General features: G+C 42.3%; 1 protein-coding gene across 3 annotated transcripts in view; it reads right to left on the bottom strand.

Annotated features, from left to right (window-relative positions):
* Nucleotides 1-25,828, bottom strand: part of pde4ba (phosphodiesterase 4B, cAMP-specific a) — a 203,619-nt gene that overhangs the window by 121,324 nt on the left and 56,467 nt on the right. Inside the window, exons 3-4 of one of the 3 annotated variants that reach the window (XM_063460668.1) lie at nucleotides 25,121-25,359; nucleotides 21,950-22,003 (exon numbers count right to left, since the gene is read on the bottom strand). In XM_063460668.1, coding sequence (XP_063316738.1) covers nucleotides 21,950-22,003; nucleotides 25,121-25,359 — 293 coding nt within the window. Of the gene's footprint in view, nucleotides 1-7,535; nucleotides 8,566-21,949; nucleotides 22,004-25,120; nucleotides 25,360-25,828 lie in introns of those variants that run through there. The other 2 variants (XM_063460670.1, XM_063460669.1) reach the window with 2 other exon arrangements.

The following is a 25,828-nucleotide window of genomic DNA, read 5'->3' as shown; positions in this document are numbered from 1 at the left end:
AAACCTCTGACTCACTGCCCGCATCACTAAATTTATCAGTGAATCACAAAGGCTTGTTATGCCTGTGTCACTGTGGTCAGAGGAACCAATCAGAATTTCTGGCAGGTCGATGTTGTTACAGAGCAAGGCACTCAACACATCATTCAGCTAAAGCATTTCTCACAAATAACCTTTTTTCATATGTTAGACAAAGAAAACTTGATTTAAATAAAAGCAATAAAATGTCAATTCTTTAGGCACCAGTGTTTTTAAAAGCTACAATGGCTTCTTGTTCTGCATTTTTTAGAGTCGCACGCCGACAGGAAACGACAGCAGAGAGAGATGAGAAATGACAAGCAACCAACCAGGTAGGCCCGCAGGAGGCTTCGTATTACATTAACTCACAAAGAACCAAAGCAATGAGGTATCTATGCTGTCTCGAGGAGAGAGTTTACACTGTATATACACTAAAATTAGTGTTTTACTTTGTCAGCTGCATCTAAAAGTCAAAAAACTGCTTTAATTTGTGATTACCTTTCTGAACTGAACATGAATATTGAAGAATCCTCTTGGCTTTTTTGTCAAGGGAATCAGAGAGATACTAACCAAGGTTATCGATATGATATATGCCCACGCTACACTATTGTTTGGTCTCTTTGTGCTGTTAGGAAACTGATACATTTAATCACACCGAGAATCCCGTATTTTTTGGACGATAAGGCACACCGGATTATAAAGCGCATTAAGTGAAACAAAACATTCAGATAAGTCAAATTTTACTCAACTCATTCTTCTTGCTTCCTCCACTTCCGTAACATTGGTTCATTAATGCTGAATTCTCTGCAGCTGCTCTATTCCGCGAGATGCTCTATTCACATATTGTTGCAGTATATTAATGACTAACCTCATATTGTGGATGGATTATCTCAGTTGTTCTCCTGACTGAAGTTTGGTCCGTTTACAGCATCCTGCCATGTGATTGCATTTGTCCCTAACCATCAGGAACCCTCACGTTAACTTTTATCGAGTGGAAAAAAGTTAGCGTTCATCCTCCAGCTTCACTGTGTTTATGCTATGCTAACATAGCTGTGTCGCTAGCGATCACGTAGCACATGATTATATACCAGCTAGCCCAACTTCAGTAACCCTACAAACGTCACTGCTGTTTAGTTTTCTGTCTTCATTTATGTTGAAAGTGATAGCAGAGCTGCACGTTTGAATTTTTCAGAAATCTCTCAGTCAGAACATGCTATATCATGTTTAGGCGGAAACTAGCGAGCTAACTTCCTGATAACTTCTAACTCCGTTAAATGTAATAAATTCTGTTTTCATGGAGGCCTGGATGTTAAACTTAATTGCTACATCTGGTAAAGCAGCAACGCTGATCATTTTATTAAAGATGAAAGAATTTAGACAGTTTGTAACTCTCAGTGATGTCGCAGTGTTTGTTTGACTGTGGGACCTGAAGTGGGCGGAGTTTAGGACCCAGACTCCTCCGCGAGGCTCCTGACTACAGCAGCCGTAATGCTCCAACAATCCATCAAGCAGTGCGGCTTTGTAGCTTACCAAAGTCGCAGTAAAGCATTTTTGACAGATTTGTGAGCGCCGTGTACCACATAAAATCGGTTTGAGGTCAGTGAGCAAAACCAGAATTCATACATAAGGCACACCGGATTATAAGGCGCACTGTCAATTTTTGAGAAAATTAAAGGATTTTAAGTGCGCCTTATAGTCCGGAAAATACGGTATATATATATATATTTTTTTTTTTAATATTTGAAACTGAATCCCAAAAGGTTGATTTCGCACATCTGGATGCAGGCGTTTTATCCAGCTACGTCCTTTTGGGATTTACCTACCTGGATTCATCGAGGCAATTGAAACTGAAAAAAAAAACAACCTAAAGCAATAAGGAAATGTTGGTGGATGTTCACCAACTTGGAGACAAAGAAACAGCGCCACTCTGGCCGACTCTACCCAGGATAACGCTAACTCAGTTCTGCCTCATTCTTGGCATGTATCCTTTTTATCCCACCAAAGAAATCAAGACTTTGAAAACATTTGTTCACACTTAATAGAAACCCCATTAAAGGTCTGAGCAAAAGGGTACGTGAACAAAGGTCACAGGGGGTTGGAGCTCACCAAGTCGCCAAAATTCACTCATGCAAAAGTGAACATGCTGCATAAGGTTTTTGCTCAGGAATGGCTAAACGTCCAAAAAGAAAGACAGAAAGCAAACATTTGCTCTGCTGTTTGCTGTGTAATGAAATGGTTTCTTTTGTCTCTCCATCTGTCCCCCCATCTCTTACTCAAGTGAGCAGTTGGCGTAAACACGCTGGCTGCAGCAATAACAATACTCGCGTCGAGCCTTTTCTTGACGTTCATGTAAAGATGATTTCGGGTGAGTCACAGTCCAAGAAGAGAAAGAAACAAATCAATAGCAGACGGGGTGCCGGATAGAACAGAGCCGCGAGATGGGCATTTAGGTTGACATTTAAGCTAAGGTAAATAACCCTCGGTGCAGGGCCACCTCTATTTGTTTTCGCTGCTGTGGTGAATGAAGTCTGTTTTACTGGTTCTCTCTCTTTCTACATCCTTCCCTCCATTTCATTATCTGTCCCTCTGCCCATATTCAGCAACTCTTCCCCCACACCTGAAAGTATCTTGTGGACGTCACACGCATAAGGACGGCAAAGCTGAGAAAGTGAACAATCTTTCCTTTTGAGACTTTTACGCATTATATATTTCGCAGACATGTAGGTGTGATGATCTTAATTAGGTGTTGTTTAGCAGTTATGCGAAGCATGTACTGTGTAGTTCATTTATTTGCAAGCATAATTAAAAATCTAAAGTTTTGCAAATAATATTTTTTCTTTTTCCCTTCTTCCTATTCCCATGGCAATTTCTCCCTCTGTCTCCGTCTCCCTCACCCTCTCTCTCCCCCCCTTAATGTGCTTTTTGTGTGAGTGGAAAACAGAGCGGTCGTACGCCTCAGCTGCCCATCAAACATTTACATCTTGCGGTGCTTTGGAGTGCAAAAGAGAGAAAGACAGACAAGAAAGAAAAGGGAGAAGGGCGCCCATAAAAGAAACCAAAGCAGGAATAAAAAGACGGAAGAAGAAAACACAGGAGAAACAAACAAGCAGCGAGGGAAAGAATGAAGCAGACAGAATGGGGCAAATTTAGAAAAGACAGACAAAGAGAGCGTAAAAGACGGAGACAGAGACGGGGGAACCACTGAATGGGTCAAACAGAAGATTCATTGTCTGACTGCCAGTAGGTCAGAAGATCACCAGCCACTCGTCAACCACAGCGGCAGATACTGCTACCATGAAGGCTGGAATTTATAAGCCATCGCTATTTAAAACCAGACATTACGCATGAGAAAAAAAAATGTCTGGGAAAAAAATATGGGAAGTATGTTTGTTTAGTTAGATAATCCTAATCAGATTGAGCAGTTTGATTTTAGCGCCACCCGGCTAGTTTATGAATCAAAAGCAGCTAATGAAAAGATATTTCTCTGTGTGGTTACAATAAAATCCCCTACTATACCTCAAGAATAAGTCATCCTGAATCACTGATTCATTCGAATCTTTTTAGTTGTTGTTGCTTTTTGTTACAAGCTCGGTTTTTGTTACAAGCTTGGTTTAAACTGTTTAAATGTAACCGTCTAAAAACCCATGTCCCAGACTGTTCCCACAAGTAATTCAAATCCAACAACACAGTAATGTTTCTCTCTAATATGATCACTGTGTCCGATTGCACAATAACAGAGTTGCCTTTTTTGGCGACCGAGAGACACAACAGACTCCATGCTTGGAGTTGTTCGAATGGAAGGAGACCCTAGCTGGCAATTTCTGGAAAAACATGATGAACAGATAATGGCAAATAAACATCCGATGTACTTCACAGCTCCACCAGCCTTTCTGTTGCTTTTATAGTGCCGGTTTTCATCCGTTATGACAAACTGTGATGAAATAAGCAGCACTCCAAGAGGGTGAACCTCCACCAAGACTCTCGGGGCAGTATTTACTTTTAAGGGAACAGTATTGGATGTCTTATATAGAAATGATTTTCTCACTTTCTTTAAAGAAGGAATTTCCATATATGAGTATCATTTCCTAAATGTTGCCAATATAAACAAAAGCAGCAGAATTTGGAGCACATTTTAAAAAAAAAGACATTTTATGAACGTTTGACCTTGTTTGACATTGAACAAGCAGTACTGTGATACTCAGAATCCCCATATATCATTTCCTATATGTTGTCAATACAAACAATGGCAGTAAGAAACATGGTTATATATATTATTATATATATATAAATAGCATTATTATCACTTGTTATATGCTGGCGCACCACACTTGTAAGAATCAGTTATATTTGTTACCAGTTTTCCACCATAAACCGTTAGGTTGACTTTGAAGACCTTGCTCGATGTAAGGCAAATTTTAGTGGATTGCTAACATGACCCCAACTCTACACTCCTACAAAGTTTTACCACAATTTACTCAAAAATCTTCGAACTACTGTGTTTGCAGACAGAAGGAATGACACGCACGCATAACCTCTTTGGTCACAGCTATGGTTATGTTGGATAATAATCAAATCTAAGGAGCTTTGAAAGAAGGCAACTGGACTTTTTTTGAAGACGTCTATGCTCTCATCCAAGAGGCTTACTGATTTATTGCTTGTGACAGAAACGCTGTTATTTCAAAGTGATATGGCAAACATTTTCTATTTCATGGGGGGAACATCTGGCTCTTTTGGCCCCTATAGCTCCACCTGTGTCCAGTTTGGGCAGGTGGTGTTGCTGCAGTGGCATTATAGAGCGTTTCCACAGCAAACGGCTATGAGAGCAGAGACACTGAAAAAGAAACGATAAACGGACTGAATAATGAGCTGAAACTCGCTATAAAGCCGTACAAAACTGGGGGGAGCTGCAGATTCAGGTGACAATTCTCTGGAGGTTCCTCACTACAAGAAACCCCTTTCACATAGTCAACTGAGAGCACCTTAAATTTGCAACTTAGCTACTTTTCCAGTACTAAGAAAACCATTTGAACTCAAAGGTTATTTATATTCTGAGTATATATCTGAGTAAATATTCACCTGTGATAATTATTGCAGTGGTACATTTAGAGCTCACGTACATATAGGCATCATTACATAATGACAGTTCTTTGCTACTCGTACAACGGCAGATGCGCCTGAGCAATACGGATCACCGACTCATCTTTTTTTTCTCCAGTATTTCCCCGAGGTCTGGGACAGGTGGGGAGACAATTAGGCCAGTATGAGCAGACAGTAATGCCCTGAAGGATTTCCAGGTGAGGAGGTTTTTGTTCCCCAAAGCAAAACGTCATTGATATTCTGGTGCAGCACCCAGCACATTTTATGTCACGAGATAAAGCCGAACGTGTGATGATTAATCGTGTAGTCTCGCTGTGTATTTTAATGGCATCCTAACATTTAATGTGTGTGGGATTAAAAGAAAATGAGCATGAAATGAAGTCTGAAACACCTGGTCCTATTCTGGTCCTGGTTGTCAGCTGGCATTTTCATCCTAATTGCCACACCTCCCTCTTTTGGAGATGACTGGTGGGTTTTTTCTCCCCCAAAACGCTCTCTCTTACTGTGTCTGCTCTGCTTTTTTGATCTCTTCCTTCCTATTTGATTAAAAGAAAATTTTATTTATAACTTTCAGAGAATTATAATTAGACAGCAGACAGATCTCTGTGTCTTGCCCGAGGACGCCCTATCATGAATCTGCTGTTAATGCATTAGACTGACGCCTAATGGCTGCAATTAGTGTTATAGGTGTTGTTGAGTCCCTGGGTCCGGCCCATATGCTGTGGATTTATGAGAATGAACAAGTCAAAGGACACTACTGACATCTTTAATGATGTCTAAATGAAGCCATTCTCCTTGTTTTTCCCTTCTTGTGTTTTGCCCCTGTACCCACCCAACCCCCACTAATCTCTCTGTGCTCTATACTATACAACCAGAGAGATAAACAGGCACGAGTCCCCTTTCTGCTGCTGCTGCTCTGTAGGGAGGAGATGGTGAGATATACAACGAGAGGGGGCAAAACAAACAACCGCTGCATTTACAAATGTAATATCTGCATTCAAAATCATCCGTGCACGTATGCATACTCTTACACGGACCACAGGTAAAGCTGCACAAACACACACATTATCTCTTTTTTTTCTGTCATGCAAACATCTCAGATTGTAGTCACAACACAGAGGGGCAGATTGATATCGAGACTCATTTTTCTTTTCCTTCCTGCATGTCCCACCACAGAGAATTTTTTTAAGACCCGCCCAAGCAGTGACAAGCCTGCTTCATCATGTTACGTCGAATGTGTAACCCATTTCGGTGTCATGCGGTACGTGCTTAAGGGTACATGACAATCACCCTCCTCTGAAGATGGTTGGTGATGGTTTTCACCTTCAAAAATGTCACGAAAAAAATAAAGAAATACATCCCCGTCTTCCACTGCCTAATTTAAACAGAAAGAGTCACCTTGAGCTCTTGCAGTCAAATCACATCAGCTCTTTGCCTCTAATCCATACATTGCATAACAAAGCAAGTCATCCTTTCTCCTGTAGTCTCTAACCGCTGCAAAATGAAAAGGTAGATTTAGGGTGTGGGTGGGGGCACAAAATAGAAAAAAAAAGATAAAATTAAGGGGTTTATGGGAAGTAGATCCTGTGCTCTTACTGAATTCGGAAAGTCAGACTTCCTGCATCTGGGCTTCTTTATAATAAGACTGACACAAAGAGAAATGCCATCTGTGTAAACTATACAACGAAATGTAAAGCCGTACTCCGTGCTGTGGATGCTCCAACATATTTGGCATTTTGTGTTGCGCTCGTGTTGTGTGAACATCCATTTCCTCATTGGGGTTGTCAGCCAAAAGAAAAAAAGGTTAGGAACCACCAGGTTGCATAACACACCCAACACTCCCTGCATATCACTGCAGCCATCCAAAACAAGGACTGATCTGCACGCACACAAATCTCACCCAGGTATGGGGCAGAGACACCACATCAAAATGGAGGACAGGGGAGTCTGCCGAATGTGATTTTAGTCCATTATGTAATCCTCTAACCCAGTAACGAGTCATCCCACAGCAGCCCAGCCCTGATATATTTCTGACCCCATGCTTACCACAAAATTGGTTTCCCTTTTAGAAACCGCGGGCTGTTTTTTTGTCAGCTCCCTCATTCTCTATACTTGGATTCTCTCACCTTCCTTTTTTTCCCTCGTTTCCCCACGTCACCGTCCGGCTGTTTAACCCTTTATCTCTATTGGCAAATGAATTCCTCCCTGACGGTTACACCCCAGCGCTAACGCTGTCCCTCGGCCACTCTCCCTCATGGGTTTCCCACCAAAGTAAACCCATTAGATCTTCTTTACTGTACTATTCACATCCACATTCAGTCTTTCCCCTAGCTTTAACTCTCTGTCACATCAATCAATCACAGTCTGCACATTTTCCCTCCACCCCTACTTTTTTTTTTTGCCCACCAACCCACAGGCCTTACCAGGTATGAGCTACAGTGAAGCGTCGCCTCTGTCGGATGCTCTTGTTGACCATCAGCTTGCGGAAGAGCCGCGGGGAGCTTCTAGGGGACAGCTTCGGGGACGTGGCTCCCCTCTTCCCTCCCATGACACCTGGCATCTTGGGTGGCTCCAGCTCCAGGTGCATGTGCTCCTTGAACGTCCGAATGCACGAGTCCATCTCGACACTCAGCTCGTTGGATGACATCCCTGCGGGCAGACTTGTGCTCTTCTGTCAAATTCTACCAAATTCCGCCCAATTTTAGTCCCACGGGCTAGTCATGTATGCTTTAGTTAGCCCTTCTCTTGTAGACACACTGAACTTTTCCACTGGGTTAAAATGCTGCAGAGAGCCTGAGCATGCACAAACAGTCACTCAGGAAAAGGCCAGCTCACACATACCTTTTTGTTGCTCTGCCTCTGTGCTTTCAATTCTTCCCCTTTTCCCTCGTTCTTCGCGAGTTTTTAGGGATTAGCCAGCCAGCGGTCGTGCCCTCCCGGTCCCTCTCTTCTGTGGCTCGTGCCCTCTGTTTTTCTGCTGGGCTTCGGTTCATCAGAGGCTCTCAGAGGAGCTTCTACAGCTGGGCCACATACAGAAGAATTCCCCTTCTCATTACGGCTTGTCCATCTCTCTCCTGGTCTCTCCTGCTCTCACGCCCCAGTGCCCCCTCCTTCTCTCTGTGTTCCTCTAGCTCTGTCACTGTTGGTGCCTGTTAAGCGAACACCAACTCTTTCTCTCAGTCCATCAGGCGGCTTGATGTTGGAGGATCTCCCTTCATGAAAGATTCAGAGGGACTGAAAAGTGCTCTCTGCCTCCTCCTGTCTTGCTCTCTCTCCATCAACCACTGCTTGACGAACCCCTTTCTTGCAAAACAACCCCCACCTCTCCCAAAGGCACTCCCGGTGTGGCACAGAGTGACTCCCACTATGCTGAGGCTTAAGTCAGATTTCCCTTCACTCGCACACTCAGAGCAGCGAGCGGAGCAGCGCTCAGCACGCAGGGAAATGCTTCACTTGCCGTTTCATTCAGAATATACACAAGGAGCTCCGAGCAGGCACGCAGCGAGTACAAGCCACACCTCCAACGCTGAGGATTGGCTGGTGGCTGTTGTGACGGCAAGCAGGCAGGCACGGTAACAGGTTGCCAGATTTATTATTTATTTTTTGTTTAGCCGGTATTTGTGGTAATGTTGCTGATGGTGTTGTGACCTTTAGTGAGGCAGGCAACTAGTGAGGACATGCCAAGTTAAAAATAAATAAGGAAATTTGGAAGGGAGATAAAAGCAAACAGCTTAATGGGGCATCAGTAAAATGAACCATACACACTGCTCAAAGGGCAACCGATTCAAGTAAACACTCTAAACTACTGCAATTACAAGAAAACATATTGACGTAAAGCATTCAGTAAAATCCATCTAACGTAATCCATTCGTAATTCTGCCTGAACTGAACCAATCCAAGCATGAGATTGCCACAGCATGTAAAGAGAAAGAACGGATACAGAATAGACACAGTCATAGCAGAAATACATCCACAAACACAAAGGACTACTCCTTGTGGTGAAGAGAGAGAAAAAGAGGGGCAATGCCCTGCGAGCAGAGAGGCGGGGAAGCTGAGGGAGAAAAATCTAAAGTGAACATCAGAGGAGAGCAGAATGGCAGGGAGTGCTGGAAATGTGAGTGCTTGCTCATCTGCTCGCTGGACTGATTTGTTGAGGTTGTGAGTCACTTATGATCCTAAAGCGCAGACGCATGAGGAGCTTTCACACCACATTTTGCCAAGAAAGCCTTTGAAAATAGTCTTCTCGTGCTTGAAGATAAAGAAAAGAACACTTGTAGTAATGCGAGACGTTATAGGAGCGCAGCAGGCAGACACGAGGCACGGCATTCCCTGACTCATTTCCTCCGTCAGTCTCCTGTTTTACATGCTAGTAGAAATAATCTGACCAGTCTAACACTTTGGGCTGGGTCTGTGTCCCAGCATTTTGAGTTTACAGTAGTCCCTCACTATAACAGTTCACCTTTCGTGGCATCGCTGTTTCGCGGATTTTTTTGTGTGCAACTTTGCATGTTTTTTTTGTTTGTTTGTTTTTTTACAGTGTATTGTGTTCTGCGTCCTGATTGGCTGTAGACCATTGTTAATCAATCTCGTACTGTGTCTCCTGTACAGTACAGAATGCGTTCAGCTTGTCAAATTTACATAAATCTTCGATCGCTAGCAGTGTGACTTTAAAGTGCTGTACTGTATGTTTGTAAGTTTTCTCCCAACAAACAACAATATCGATTATTTTAGTCGGGTTTATGCTTCTTCTGTGCCTCGTCTATGTTCTCTTTGTGTTCCGTGTCTCCACGGTATGTCATGTGTTTAATGTCATGTGTTTACGTCCCATTATGTTCCCGTTTTATTTTGAAAAGCCTCGTGTTCCATGTTCGGTGTGTTTAGTTTTCCTTCCCCTGTGGCATTCAGGAAAATTTGTGTCAGCTGTGTTTCCCAGGTGTCTCTACTTTCCTCATTACCCTTCTGCATATTTAAGTCCTCTTTCTTCCTGTATTTGGAGTCTATGCATCTGTTTTCCTCCCTCCATGTCATGTCAAGTTCCAGAGTATTCACATGAAAAGGGTGGCAGCATCTGACCAATCACAAATATTGAGTTTAAAGCTAAATTTACTGGCAGCAGAGTGTCTGATTGTGCAAACAAAGATAAAACTATCATACTGGAAAAATATGAAGAGATGAAACACATAACACAGACTGAGTGGCAGCAAACAAAGTTTCTGTATTTCTGGAAATGTCTTTTCCAAAAGGAATTTCAAATTTCGATTTGTCTGACAACAGTTTTCCACTTTTCCTCAGTCCATTTTAAAAGAGCTTTGGCCCAGAGAAGACAGATGTTTCTAGATCTTGTCTGCTTCTTTGAAAGATAGACCTTTAACTATTCATTGATGACATAGTTAACTCTATAATACTGGTATAAAGTTTTATGTGATATAAAAATGTCAAGATGGGATATCACTGCAATAATAATCCCATGTTTCCAGTGCATACAGTCCCAGGCATGTCTGACTGCGAGAGCTATGTGTCAGCCTCCGAGGATGAATTAGTACCTAAAGAGGGATCTACTTCAACAGCTTCCAACAAATCACGGTACTTTGAAAAATATGAAAGAAAACTCTTCTCGCTAAAGGTGAAAACAACAAACCCATATCATCAAATGAGGTAAAAACCCAGCATCAAATGCTAAGAACGAGGTGATACGAGCAGCTGGTGATGTGCGACTCAAATGTAAACAAGTGACTCCACCAACAGTCCCCGGAGCACTCGCTCCATATAACTGGAAAAGCAAAGGGTGGATGGAAATCACTGATGCAGTTATATGGTGGAAAAGCAAGACTTTAAGCAGCTGGTTATAAAGCCGGACTCCAGATCCAGCAACCAGAGTTTTTAGTTTTATCATGTGATGAAAGAGGCTGCTCAAGAGTTACAAGGCTAAGTCACTTTAGTTATTGAAAGCTGCTATAAAACACCACCTAGGTTACTTTTGTGCTTACATTTCACTTTTCCTGCCTCGCTGAATATAATGCTCTGTCACTACAACTGCACTGTAATGAACACGCCGCTGCTGCCACCTTATTTCAATAGATTTACACTTAAATTTAGAAAATGTGTCATCACTGCCAGTAGCTCATTGGAAAGGGATAGAAAATGTCCTTCATTTACTTGTGCTTTACTCACTAGCACTTGCATATTACACTTAAATGCTGCTCAGTGCAAGTATCAAACGTTCAGTATTTTTTTTATCACCAGTTTTCGCATACATTTGCATCCAAAACTGATTTTTAGCCTCGTCTTTGCAGACTGGTGAATCTCTGCTCACCTGTTGCCAGTTAAACCAGTTGAAAAATTTCTCCAGCAGTTTCCTGTTTTCATATATAATATATTAATATCATATATGAATACATTAATGCTAATAGAACAATGAAATTGTTGTATAATTGTGTTTAGCCAACATGAAAAAAAAAAACCCCAAGGAATAAAGTTTAAGAATATTTTGTACTGGTGCTCATCAGGGAAACACAAACTGCTGAAAAACGTACTACTGTCTGCACACAGATACTATTTTTCAGAAGTGATTGGTTGGTAGGCAGGGATTTCTGCCCTGGTGATCTCTAATCTCAAACATAACCTTCCACAACATTCCCCAGCAGGTAAGGTCTACCGCATATGTTACCAAAAACCACCTTCACAGCACAAGAAACCCAGGGTCAATCCTGGTAAGTGCAATCCTGCTTCATAGTACAGGCCTCTGGGCACTGAATTAAATTGGTATATCTCACAATGTATCTTAATAACCAATAACACCCAAAGTAGTTAGTCAACCAACTGATGTTGTAAAGTTGCTATTGCCATAGTTCTTAAAAACTGTTTTTAATCTTCTTCTCATCTTTGAAATTTTGCTGAACCTCAATCGCAGTGGCTAGCATGGATAAATGTATATAATTAGCTAGTCCTGAGTCCCAATGAGGTATGGATTCCAGATCCAAAGCTAATAAAGTCACAGATAAATTAGAGACTTCTGTGATTTCACGGTATGCTTGATCTGCAGCTAAATTTTATCTATTTTTTGAAATACTTTTTGAAGCATTAGATTTAGCTTTAAAATGCTATATTTTGTTTATTATCAAAGTAAACTATATTTACTTTGATAGCCTCGCCTCTGTCAGTGCGCCCCAGGGCAGCTGTGGCTACAATGTAGCTTGCCATCACCAGTGTGTGAATGTGTGTGTGAATGGGTGGATGACTGAATGTAGTGTAAAGCGCTTTGGGGTCCTTAGGGACTAAGTAAAGCGCTATACAAATGCAGGCCATTTACCATTTAATTTCATCAATTCGCACAAACACAGGTAGGACTCAAAAAGGCATGCTATGTTTACAATACACTGCTAACATGCTAACTTAACATTGTTGCGTTTAGTTGGTATTAAGTAATTAATACAAAAATTATTTAGGGTAACTTAAATCAGCTCTATAAATATAAATGCAATAAAATTGTGGTATCATTATTAGAATGAAAATGCAAAGTTTAAGTATAACAGAAATAACAGAGTAATCCCATATGGTAAAAGATTTCCATTACTTACACTGATTAGTAATGTTGATCTATAGTTTAATTATAGAGATCAGATATGTTTTGCAGCTTCATACTGATTTTTTCATCCACAATTAATGGTTCTTTTGATAGCAAAGGATGCTAATCCATAAATTAGCGGACAAGACAGAAGGTTACACTCATGAACTGATGCCCCATCAATTACTGTTTAAACTTCTATGCTTAGCTATCTTGCACATATTGAGTAACTGTTGACTGACAGTTACTCTTCACACCTGCCGGTTCCTCCTGAGAGAACCATGCCAATGGTGGAAAGAAAATAAAGAAAAATCAAAGAGACCTGCACACAAATCTTAAAAATGACTGCTGGCTCTTGCACATTAGCGCATTTCAAAACAGAAGAACTGGGAGCCAATGCCAGGAGAAAGATTGAAAGAGATTTACTTAAAGAGCAACTGGGCCACTGGATTCCATGTTAAACTGGATTTCACATCCTTGAGGGCTTAAATGAAAGCACACTATGCATGATCACAGCACAGGAGGACCTGAGACACAACAGCCCCTGCAGCAAGTTGCGAAGCTCTGACAGGCCATTTGTTGACCTTTACATTAGGATTATGTTTTAGGCACCTGTGCCACCCCTAAAAATAAAGGTCTTGGTTAATTACTAAATTATTTGTTTAAAAATAATTTGACAATAACTGACAATAATTTGAGTTAATTGTCAGTCCTTTTAGTTATATGCATTTATATATGCTAACATGCTAATGTTTAACTGGAATAAAGCTAACCATGCCATTTGATAATTAATTACCACAAAACTATATGTGAATATCTTAAAGTTAATAACCTTTACACATTTAGACCTATGGGCAATTTAGAGTTACCAATTAACCTAACCGCACTAACTGCATGTCTTTGGACTGTGGGAGGAAGCTGAGTTCCCAGAGAGAGCCCACGCAAACACAGGGAGAGCGTGCAAACTCTACACAGAAAGACCCCGCCCTGCGACAGACTGCCAACCTGTCCAGGGTGTACCCTGCCTCTCGCCTAAGACAGCTGGGACAGGCTCCAGGATGGATGGATGGCATTACACTGTAAATTGAACTATTTGTCAAAAAGTGACTTGGCTGCCTTAAATAACATGTTTGGTTGTACAGCTTAAGATTTCCATCCAAGCTGTTCACACTAGTATTTCTATGCCGTTGCAGCGAGGTTTGTACAGCTTGACATGTGCTGTTTGTGTGACTAAAACAAAACAAAACCCTCCAACAACATTCGATTAAACATAAAGGATAAAGTTGATTAGGCTAATTTCTCAGTGTTGTTATTTGTTAACTCGGCTTATTATTTTAGATTAAAATAACTCCCATACATACATGTATATGTGTCAACTGAACATTTTCAGTTTAATGAAGGTGCTATTTCTAGGCTTTCTAGATTACAGGTTATTTTAAATTGAACCAGCTTGTTATTTTTTATAGCATCAATTTGAAGTCGATAAATGCAGTAGTTGGTTTTTTTTTTGGTTGCACAGAACCAGACAGCAGAAAAACTAATCTGGGGATTACTAGACATTAAGTTTTATTCTCCAAGACCATCAATGTCTAATAAATACATAAATAATGTGATTATCTGCTGCTATACAGATAGAGCTATTTCACTCTAGACCAGTGGTTCCCAAACTTTTTTTGCTAGACCCCCCTTTGTTTTACAAGAAAAATGTTACGCTAGATAGTCAGATTAACAGTATTTTGTCTCTATCTTCAGGTTTTACACGCTTACATATACACACGCAGTTACTGTCCCTCCATTTAGAAAGGCAGAGGCATCACGGTGTAATTATTTTACGTGTAGTTGTTTTTTTCCTGTGTAATAATATTCAACATTGCTATCAATACATTTTTCAAAAAATGCCTCTCTGTGCAAAATGGGTTTAAAAACATAAACAACTTTGGGATGCTGTTTGTCCGTGATTTGGACAGAGGGAACAAATCGTGGCAGGATCAGCCTGATATTATTTGTATCCCACTGTAACTTTACTGTATAAAGAGCTAACATCTCCAAAATGTCAGGAGTAGTTAGTCATTACAACAAGTGTTTGTGAACTAAAAATCAAGAATGTGGGATACTGTTTGTCCGTGATTTGAACAGCCCAGCGCTGCTCCCGACGCAGGGAAAACCAATTCTGCAGGGGAGACCTACCTTGGCACTTGTGCAGGTGAAACCAAAGGGAAGATTTGCTTCACCATATTTTCTAGTCTTTGGCTTAGAATGAAGTTGGTTTGGAAACATATTCAGCGATGCTTCATATCCTGCTTTGCGTTTGTGTGGGCGCCCCGTGCTAGCAGTGTCCAAGCGGGGTTTTTTTTTCCCCTTTTCATACCGCACCCCCCCTGCAATGGCTCTGCGCCCCCCCCCCCCCCCCCCCTCCCCAGGGGGCGGGCCCCACACTTTGGGAAGCTCTGCTCTAGACCAAAGCATAAACACACTGACTCTTTGGGAATCCCCCCTCCCCTCCAGAATAAATTTAATAAAGAATTTACAATTTAAATTCTTTGTTTCATCTTTACATTTATGAGCAGTTCTTGTTTTTCATCATGAAAAAACTTAATCTCTCTGTTTTTTAAATACTGATCAAGTAATTTATAGATGTTTCACTGGCCTAAAGGATCCTGCGAAGAGTGTTTTTCACACATTTCACTAAGAGTGTGATAAAAAGCATTAAAACAAAAGCAGCCTTAATGCTCTGCTTTGCTTTACTTCTCTTTTAAAACTGTGGCGACTTCGGTGCTAGGAAAGCTGGCATATTTGCTGCTGCAACAGTTTTTACAGATGGAAACGAGCTCTGATTGGGATCAGTGCTTTTCTAGGATGAAAATAAATGAATATATTCATGAATATGCTGTTATGTATCCACCTGACATCCAGCACAGGCTCCAGCCCCAGCGTGACCTTGGTTTGATGCACAGTCAGGAAAATGGATAGATAGATACTGACATGTTCATATATTTTTAACTTGCTAAATTAGTATTGGCTTAATTTTTTCCAAGTATACTTTCCCCTCAAACCCCTATCTGTCACTCTCCATAATTCACAGCGTATAAGAAAGACGCCTCTTCTCGTCCCATGCACCTTTACTCACTTGGTTTCCCACAATGAGACCCTGAGCTAGACAATATTAGAAGTGTGCTGCCAGGGAAGGGGGTCTTACACGAGCGTAGGGGTCAGATAATTGTGGTACAGGTTGCAAGGGATGTATTTAGGTCTTGAGAAAGCTCTTGATGTCGTTCCTCAGGCTACATAAAACCCTCTTTTCTTTATTCCCCCTGTCACATGCCATCTCTCTCACATTAGTGAAAACAATCCTGCATTGTGGCCTAGATTTACAGAGCTGTAGCGATACACACAGGTTTACGGAACGAGAGATTCAAACACAAAAAAGCAGATAAATGTCATGTGCGAAAAAGCACGAAAGGTAATTAAAAAGAGGTGTTGCATTATTTATACTTTGAAGTTACAGCAGTGGACGATTGAAATGAAAAAAGGAAGTCAGAAATAAACATAAAAAGAAGGACGAAAACAACAATATGAGCCTAAAATTAATCTAGAAAGAAGGCTGAACAAAGAGTATTATTATTTGAAGGTGACATTGTTGCACATTCCTAGATAAGAGTTAAAAATAATATCCATGACAGATTTCTCTCTGGGATGTTTGAGTATAAGCAGACAGATTAAAAAAAAGAAAAACTCCATGTCTCTGTCACTTCACAGCTTAACAGACTAGAATATTCTCAGGTTTAATTCTCAGCCAGACTCGGACATGAGAGGATTGCCATGTAACAAAAATCTGTCAGTGTATCTGAGGTAACTACACAAGCTTTTTTATTCCCTCTGGGGCCCTGGCCGGGCCTCAGGGGCTTGGCTCCTGGTTGGTGTGTTGCCGAGGTTGTGGGCAGGTGGGTGTATGGGGGCCCGGCCCTGGCGCGGGGTGCCGCCGGTGCATCGAGCCACCTGGGGGGCTCTTCAACTGGTGGGGGAGGTTGTCACATCTTGCAGGAGCTTTCCTCTCTTCAGGAACTCTCTCTGCAGGAGGGGGAGATACAGGAGTGGTGGAGGAAGATCTCAGCCTGGGCGTCTATTGTCTTGTGTAGTCTGGAAGATGAGTGGATGATGGGGTGGGTGCAGTTTTCTCTGTGGTGGGGTCGGGTGAATTGTCCCGGGCTCTGTGGGGCCGGGGGGCGCTGCTGCACTGGGCCCCGGTCCGGATGGGCCTGGGCCCCCTTTCCCTGGCGGGTTGCACAGCATGGGGGTGCCTACTGGGGTCAGCGGGGGAGCTGGCCCCAGGGAGGGGTCACTTGCCCCTCCCTTCCTTCCCTCCCCATCTCCAGCGGCCTCCCTCTTCCCGCTCCACCACAATCACCCACACATGCAGGGCCTTGGGGTAGGGGTGTGTCACCAGGGTGCAGAGGAGACATCCCCCCCCTCTGTCCCCTTCTGGCTGCCTCTGCCTCAATTTTATCCCACAACTTAGACATTCACATTACTCACACTCTCATTACACATACATATAGGATCTTGGAGGTGGGCACGCTACACGGATTCCAAACTACCATCAGGGTGTACACCTCACCCCTGGCGTCGTTGCCCACCTCTCAATTTTAAATACATGTAGACATTGAGGGCTAGCAGGAGGGGCTATATGCTTACCTGCTGCTCTGGCAGGTAGCTCCATGCCCTCCTGGGTTTTAAATGCACCTTAGAACACACATACATCAACAGTACATATGAGCGGGTGGAGGGAGGTTTGGAGTCTTCCTACACCCCCGTTCTCTGCGGCCTGCTGGAGCAGGGGGGCTAGGAGGAGGAGTTGGCCGTCCGACTGGGGTCTGGTGTATGGGGCCTCCCTGCTGCTGCGGAGTCGGGGCGGTCTGCTTCTCCCCACCGCAGGGAAAAGGGTTACACCACCTGAGTCTGGGTGCAGTTTCCCCCTCCAGGGGCAAGGGTACCTAGACTCGGGGCTTAGAGTACGCTTGGGGAGTGTGATTGTGTGTACAGCGTCTCTCTATGTCTGTCTCCACGTTGGGTGAGTGTTGAGCAATTGTATATGAGAGCATGAGGGTGGGAATAGATGTTTGTATCTGTGTGTGCCTGTTTGTCTGTGTCTATATGTCAGGTTGGGTATCAGACGCCACCTCTCTGAGGACATCTCAGGCCCTCCAAGGTTTGGAGGCCCATCTCCCCCCACCACTTCCCCTGCCGGTGGCGGACGCCCTCAGACATCGGTGCGTTGGTGGTTCTCTGTCTCCGGGGGTGGGCGCCCAGGTACCCACCGGCTCACTCCTTGGCGGCTGCTTATTGGGGCCTGGAGCCTGGGGCTCGCTCGGGCCACTTTGGGGATGGGGTGCCCTCGGCCTCACGGCCCGGGGCTCGGCCACTCAGGCACAGCTGGCTGCCGGCGGAGCTCACGGGCACGTCACTGCAACCCCCCCTGGCTTCTGCTCCGCGGCTGCTGAGTGACCCCTCATCTGGGACTCTCCTCAGCTCTTTCTGGGATAGTGGCGCGGCTGCCCCTCTGTTGGTCTTCCTTGGTCTCTTGTGTTCTGGGGGCCTCTGGATGTCTGGAGTCTTGATCTCCTCCATACCTGCTTCATGCCCTGGAGGTCGGGGCAGTGGCCCCCCACACCCTCTAGCAGATCATTACATGAAGGAACCTTTTAAAAACAAGCGCGTTCATGCTCACAGGTGTACACACGGGTGATCACACACACAAATTACACCCTTTTTGGCTCCTACCTCAAAGCACACTGTGCGCTGTCGATCTCACGTGCTGCACAATAATGTTTAATATTTAGTATTTACTGTCATATTCTCATATATCATTGTGATCTTGTTTATTACTCTCGTTTTCTTCTGCTTGCTTTCTTTTTTCTTTCTCAACAGGTGATCCAGGTGATCGATATATGTATTTTTTGTCTGCTTATTCTGTTGGTTTTTGTTTTTTGCCCTTTTTCCCCGTCCCTCTTCCCAGGTTTTTTTTCTTTCCCTCTTTCTTTCTCCACATTCTCTCCTCCAGTCAAGTCTGTCCCGTATTCAGCAAGTGAAAATAAAATAAACAATAAAAAGTTGAATCAAATGGACCATTACGGCAAGGCTGGGATGGTCCATTTGGTAAAGTAAATCCGTTGGGCATCTTTCTTCGCCTTTAGACAATAATTCTGATGGCAAAAGAACCAAACGGGACAGGTTAAAAAGAAAAAAAAAAAAAAAAAAAAAAAAAAAAAGAAAAACTCCATGTCTCTGTCACTTCACAGCTTAACAGACTAGAATATTCTCAGGTTTAATTCTCAGCCAGACTCGGACATGAGAGGATTGCCATGTAACAAAAATCTGTCAGTGTATCTGAGGTAACTACACAAGCTTTTTTATTCCCTCTGGCAGTGAACAAAAAACCTGCAGAGCTGATGAAACTGTGCGTGCACGACTTGTACATGTTTACAAATAAGTATGTATAACATTTAACCAGCTACAAAAAAAGGATGATTAATCATCAGATGCATGTTGAATGTTCCACGCGCTCTTCCTGGAGGTAACTGAATTGCTGGAACTACAGCCACAGTGCATAATCTGCCTGCCTTCATCTGTTGCTTGCTAAAATGAAAAGTGCAAGATCCAATTTCTGCCTCCTGGCCGTGAAGATTACCAGCACCCACACAAAAGCCGTCTGGGACACCAGTGTAGAGGGCAGTGCTCAAAACACATCACACAAAGAAAGTACACCGAGTGCAGACAAGTCATAATCTGGCCAGTGACGCTCTGACACGATGAGGAAAAAATAGAAATAAAAAATAAATATAGCCTCAAATCAAGTTTAAACAGACTTTCAACATGGCAAATTTCACTCATTCTGGGAAAACCTTTATCATCATACATCACAAATACCACTGACTTAACTTTAAATAGCTAAATGCACTATGCAGAATCAAAGTATTCTATTAAGAGAAGTGAAGAATCAATGTGCTGGATGTATAAGCATCCATCACTGATAGAAATTATAGCCATGCAAGTACAGTAAAAATTCAAAGCATAAAAAAAATGTATAGCATGGTAAACCGTCTTATTGTACTCTAACTGGTAAAGAAACAAATGCATTGCACGGTCTTTTCAAACATGCTACCTGAGACAGAACTACGCAGACCTGCAGGCTCCGTCGATCCATTGTGAACTTTCTTTTGGCCAATCATTACCTCAGTCATCAGACCATGAGCAACACAAGGCAAAATATTTGACCAGAAAACCCATATTTTAAACATATGTGGTAGGGCTGCACGATTTTGCATAAAATGAGAATCACGATTTTTTTGCTTAGAATTGAGATCACGATTCTCTCACGATTTTCTTTTCCAATATAAATATTTATTGCACTTATTAACTGCACATCAACTTCGTAACAGTTGAAACTGAACATAAAAACCATAAATAAACATAAAAACAATAAATGCCTGACATTTTGTGGTTGCCGCAAAATGTTGTACTGCTTGAAATTCCGTCTCCACCGTTGCTCGACACTGCGTGTATAGAGCAGGTAGTGCAACAACAGAAAAATAGTTGCGGGACGGCACTGTGTAGCGTTTGTCTGGGGTGTTGATCATTTTCCTAAATCCCTCGTTTTGCACAGTGTTGATATATCTTTGGTCAGGTGATAAGTAATAGCCTCCGTAATTTCTTTGTGCCTGCGGGAGTTCGACGTGTATAGGGAAGCGCTGTATAAGGTTCCCGTTATTGATGTTTGGGTGGTTGACCGGGACGAATTTTCTCCTGTCACTTTCTCGTCATCCCTGACGTGTTCTCCGTTGTTTTTTCCCTGCCAATTTGAGCATCACGGCACAGCTTCTGTATCACGTGGTATAAGGCTCCGCCCTTGTCATTTGTTGAGCAGGAAGAGGGAGCGCTTGTTTTCATGCAGATTACGTCCCGGATCAAAATGCGGTACAATCGTCGTCGTCTTTTTTTTTTTTTTTTTTTTAAATCGTTGTCATTTGGAAATGAGATCGCACATAAGTATGAATCGAGATCGCGATTTTTTAACGATTAATCGTGCAGCCCTAATATGTGGTTACTGTGAAAGTTTCAGGAGAATTTGTCCCATCATGAAAATTGTACACTAGTTTGGTGCTTTATCATATTTCATCTCTGGTGCAGACACCCCTCACCTTCATGCAAATTAGTCAGCATACAATATGTAATGAACACGAAACAGCTAATCACCTTTCTTATGCTCAACTTCACATGTCACAACTCTGGCATCCTTAAATTGCCCCCAGTCGTCACCTTTTCAGCTGGGATGTACTAAGTATCACAGCTACAGTTACACTGAAGGGGAACTAATGTGCTTTCCCTCGTGCGCTGTCACATGTTTAATGTTACAGTGGTGGAGGCTCGCATTAACTACTTACTTCTTTTAGTCAAAGGAAGGAGAAATCATTAATAAGGTCAGGCTGCAAGTACAGGAGTCCCTCCCATCTGCTGATCAAACCTTATTATTCAAGGGTGAAGCCAATCAGAAGGGCGTTAGCTTAAAGTAAGGGTGGCCTACAGGGAGAGCAGCTGGCAGTGGATGAATATGAGGGGCTATACGAGACAAATGGGGATTATTTCGAGGTATAAATCATACAAAGCTCCTTTGCTAAGATCCAAGAATGAAACTGAGGTGCAAATGAGCGAAATAGGCTCCCTTTAAGGTCTGATGCTGCACATATATTCATGCATAAGACACAAATTTACTGTAGCTCCCATCTTTACAAGCAGAGGTTCTTATGTGCAGTTGCACAAACACACACAATTTCAACAATCAATGCACGAGGCACTCGAAGCTTGAAAATAATTGTGCACATCAGCAGGAAAATAATTAAAATCCCAAAATAACTTCTTGCTCCCTCCTCCTCCTCGTAATCACTGAGAAAGGCACTTAAATAAGTACGAGTGGAACGAGAGGGGATCAAGAGGAGGGATGGGGCAAATTGTTGTTGACTTGGATTTAAATTGCACTGCAGACAGATATACATAGAAACATGTAAACACATACAATACACAGTCGCGCACACATCCACCAGCTCATGGCTTCACAGGGGGAGAGAGTAATCAGACTTGAGGAAGGTTGTGCTGACCGCAACATTTAGGGAGCATAGCGTAATGGCTTTTAGAAGAGAAGAGAGCCGGGAGGGAAGAGTACACGAGGGAAACACGTCTGCCTCTGCCACCAAGGTTACTGACAGCTGACACACGCCTCACCTGCTATAAAGCCTGTGGCTGCAGGAGTGGACTGTGCTGCCATCAGTAAAGTCGCTGTTAACAGAAAGAAAAATAAATGCAGTAAATATCTACAGTATGTTCAGAGCTGTCAAATTCAAAAGAAAAACAGCAATAAACGTCATATTTTGAATTGTCTGCTGGAGTCATTTATTACAATTGTTCTAAACAATATAACATCAGGTGTTTCGATGAACATCAGATCACAAATGTCCAAAATGGTGTAAACTGGGTTACAAACATTTAACCATTCAGTGCACCGAATATCTGCATTTACACTATGTTTGCTCTTTAATCTGTTTGTGTGCATCCAGCTAGAATTAACACACTGCACTCTGCTGGTTACAAGAGAAGGTACAACACTTTTAAACACGCAGTCATCTTAATCCACAAACGAGGACTTTGTATATCAGCATCCACATGCAGGGCTTTGTTTGATGTTTCAGAGAAAAGCGGCCTGGACTGTTGGTTTAATACATCGGTGTCGAACTCCAGTCCTAAAACTTTTCCATGTGTCCCTGCTGCGACACACCTGAATAGCATAACTAAGTCATTAGCAAGGCTCTGTAGAACTTGACTGCATGCTGAGGTGGCAATTCAGCCACTTGATTCATGTTACAGCAGCTCATACATGAATGAACATTTTTTCAAAAACTTACATTCATTTAAATGTACTTGAGTACGGTTAGTGGTTGCCACCTCAGCATGCACTCAATTCTTGCTAAAGACCAATTAACTTTATTCAGGTGTGTTGCAGCAGGGACACATTTAAAAGCTTACAGCGGCCCTCGAGGACTGGAGTTCGACAGGTTTAACAGCACAAACAATCTGAATTGTTTGCCTTGGATACTTTGTTACATCTCTCCTGATCATTTGTATTGTCTACATTTTTTCAGCATTTAACATATCAATAAAATTAGACTTGCAGAGTTCCCAACAGACAGTTTTAATAGCAGAAACATTACTTCATTTGTATAACACAAATATTTAATTTTCCAACTGTTTACAGTACTGTGTGAAAGTCCCAAGCCACTCCTTGTTTGTGAAGGTCTTTCTTTGGACATTGATTGCTTTTTTTTTTACACATTTTAGAGTCTGCACCAAACAGACCCATCTTAAAGTGTATTTTTAGGAATTACTGGCAGCTTGCCCCAAAATCAATGATCCCAAGCACAGTGCCAATGCAGTAAAAGTATTCCATAATAGGAAAACACATACGGGAACACTATCAGCCATGGATTGGCCTCACCAGAGCACGGACCGTTTTTTATGCTTTTTATTTATATCTGTGTTTGCAGATTTTTTATAGACTGCTGCACTTACTGTATTCCCCACTTGTCTAGCAAAATTAAAAAAGACATGAGGCGTGGCTGAAACTTTATCTGTGTGTAAAACTGGAGAAAGTTACAATCTGTTGTTGTAAACACAGGCACATGTGCTCTCTGAGAGAAACAAATCATTGTAGCCACATCGAGCCCTCCATCACCTACAACTGTGTCGACTCACTATGGAACAGCACACATACGCATCCATACACCACACATTGCTCATTAGCATCCGCCTTTCAACATCCATTTATCTAAAGAGAAGTAAGCACTAGGCAACTCATACTCAAGTGTGCCTTAACTGGATTTATCTCTCCTAACATCAAACTCACTGAGAGTACTCAAGTAAAGAGCCAGTAAGGGCTGATTGGCCAGCTTAACAAAAGTGTATCTGAATTTAACACAACGGGCTTCCAACCAAAACCTAGCCACACACCGTTTGTGTACGTGTCATCTGAAACTGCACATTGTGCCTCCTGCTGTGAACGAGTGCCCGGTGTGCACCAGGATGCACTTTCTCTGTGGGCCGAGTGCATGAATAATGTAAAGAGGCAGCATCATCTTCATCAGCGTGAATGGGACATGAAAAATCACACACTGATGCAGAGAGGTTTCTGTACTCTCTACAGCTGAGGATTCATTTTGCTGATGCTTGTCTGCAAAGATTAGTTATTCAACCCACGTTTATATAACACTTTAGCACAGCTTGACTAGCTTTAAAAATATGTGTATTATAAAATATCAAATATGTCATTAACCTCAAACTTCAGTGCCATGCATATATTTATTATCAGCTCATTTTAATCAAAGGAACTGATTCATCAACTAGAAGGCAGATATGTATGTCGAGGTTATGTAGAAGTGATCCCATTATTTACACAGAAGTACTGATTCCACACTGTAAAGCACATTTTTACCTGTAAGAGCAACTAAATGTAGCTTAAAGTGATGTTAAAGTACTAAATGTAAAACAATGTAACAATAAGTAACAACTTATTGTAATTACTTTGTATCAGACATAAATAAATGATAGTTTTAATCCACCTGTCTATCTATTTTCTTAACCACTTCTTTCATTCACAGGGGGCTGGAGACCATCTCAGCTCTCATTAGGTGTGAGGTGGCGTGCACCACGGACAGGTCGCCAGTCTGCCCACGGAGAGACACACAGCCCTTCGTGCTCACACTCGCACCTGATTTACAACCATATCGCATGCATGACTGTAGCACTGTGGGAGGAATGCTGCAGTACCACACTGACAGAGCATGCAAACTCCAACAAAGAAGGTGGAGTCAAACCCAGAATTACGTGATTAAGGACAGCACGAACCATCTGCTGCTCGATAATTGAAATAATGAATTGAGCTGTTAATCATTTTCTCAATTTGACAAACTGTAAGCATGAATTATTGTCTTATCTGTGTTAAAGGAAAGCAAACAGTTGTTGGATTTTAATATGTTATAGTTTAGTCTTTATTATGGAACTGGATCACTGCCTTTCTGCGACACGAGCGACAAACCAAAGTCAGTGTTGAGGCATTAAAGACTCACTCACTGCGTAAATGTGGAGTTCTGTCACACTTTAACCTGAAGTGCAACATGGTAACAAGAGCTCGCTTTTTCATGCCAGATGCCTCAGAAACCAATCTTTCCTCTGACACCTGAAGAAACATGTTCATTAATCCTTCCCTAATGCACAAAACACACAAAGTCAGCCATAGCATATGTTGCAAGAGCTACTCCACTAACATATAAGACAAAATGTTCTCATAGTATTCTTCCTGTGAGATTAACATTAACTGTACACCTGTTTTTTCAGCCCACTCACCATTCAGGATCCACCGGTGTGATGTCTATCCTGGGAGGAGCTCCAAACGGCAGGGATGTCGGCCTCGTCATGATCTCTCCGTCAGGCGTCCGCGACCTCTCCCCCTGACGCCACGACAATGGGGGTAGCTGCAGGTTGCCTGAGAAACGCCGTCGTCCTCGGCGCAGGTCGACTCCCAGAGTGCAGGAAGGGGAAGTGAAAGACTCACTGAGGCAGTAGTCCGGAGGCTCTTTGCTGTCCTGAGAAGAGAAAGAAAGAAAAACAATTAAAAATACAGATTTAAAAAAATTAAAGCAAGATAAAACAATTTCTCTACTAAAAAGATAAACAGAACAAAAAGAAATTAAACTTTATCACCAACCCACAAACCTGTTCTCGCCAGTTCATCACATGTTTGCCCACAAAGTGGCGCCATAGCCTTGTTTTTGACTACAACTCAGATCTATTACCATACAGTGGATCGCTGACCTGATACAGCGTCTGCATTCTAAAAGTCCTTTTGAGGTGACTTTTAAAAAGAAATAAGTATCACAAACAAAAAACCTCGACTGTTTGAAAAGAGTGACAAACGTGTCAGTTTGCATATTTCTAATACTCACATACATTTAAAACAAGATCAACGCAGCTGTTTATTCTGTGAACATTTACAGTTTCACTCAATCCTCCTCTGAAGCTTCAGCTCATCCACTTTATTTATGGACATAATTT

The sequence above is a fragment of the Pelmatolapia mariae genome, linkage group LG17 (assembly GCF_036321145.2).
Source record: "Pelmatolapia mariae isolate MD_Pm_ZW linkage group LG17, Pm_UMD_F_2, whole genome shotgun sequence".
Taxonomy (NCBI): domain Eukaryota; kingdom Metazoa; phylum Chordata; class Actinopteri; order Cichliformes; family Cichlidae; genus Pelmatolapia; species Pelmatolapia mariae.
Note: the sequence above shows the minus strand (reverse complement) of the source record. Positions and strands in the feature narration are given on the sequence as shown.